Source organism: Echinococcus granulosus (assembly GCF_000524195.1).
Source record: "Echinococcus granulosus chromosome Unknown EG_S00595, whole genome shotgun sequence".
NCBI classification, from domain to species: domain Eukaryota; kingdom Metazoa; phylum Platyhelminthes; class Cestoda; order Cyclophyllidea; family Taeniidae; genus Echinococcus; species Echinococcus granulosus.
Window position 1 is genome coordinate 1,185 of NW_020170974.1, and position 438 is coordinate 1,622.

General features: G+C 52.3%; 1 protein-coding gene across 1 annotated transcript in view; it reads right to left on the minus strand. All coding sequences in view use genetic code 11, as the record gives it.

Annotated features, from left to right (window-relative positions):
- EGR_11239 (hypothetical protein) overlaps nt 1–180 on the minus strand; it is a gene marked incomplete at both ends in the record, with an annotated part of 934 nt that extends 754 nt beyond the window's left edge. Inside the window, one exon of the mRNA XM_024500486.1 lies at nt 5–180. Coding sequence (XP_024345100.1) covers nt 5–180 — 176 coding nt within the window. The remainder of the gene's footprint in view (nt 1–4) is intronic.
- Nucleotides 181–438: the final 258 nt, after the last annotated feature.

A 438-nucleotide genomic window follows, 5' to 3' on the forward strand; every position in this document is an offset into this window, starting at 1 on the left:
CCACGTACACGGCTCCTTACATTGGGGTACCAGCACAGATGGCCACGCACATGGCTGCTCACATTGCGGCACCACCAAGGACGGCCATGCACATGGATTCACACATTGTGAACCGTGCTTGCTCTCACCCACAGTTACCAGCTTCAACGCATACGGGCTTGGCCAACTCCCGAATCCCATTTCCTCTGCTGTCTACTTGCTTTAGGTGATACTGGCTTGTGTGCTGAGTTGTGCCGCCTTTTATACCATACTCACCACCTCCATCCGTTCCGCGTGATGCACGTGCTCATGCACTTTCAGATCGGCTTTCGTACTTTCCACCCTCCATCATCACTCTCGTGATTCGCCCATCATAGCGTAGGTGGGGATGGAGAGACCACTCAACCGAAGATAATATGCTAATTTAAGGACAATGTCAACGCGAAGATTGGTGTCGGT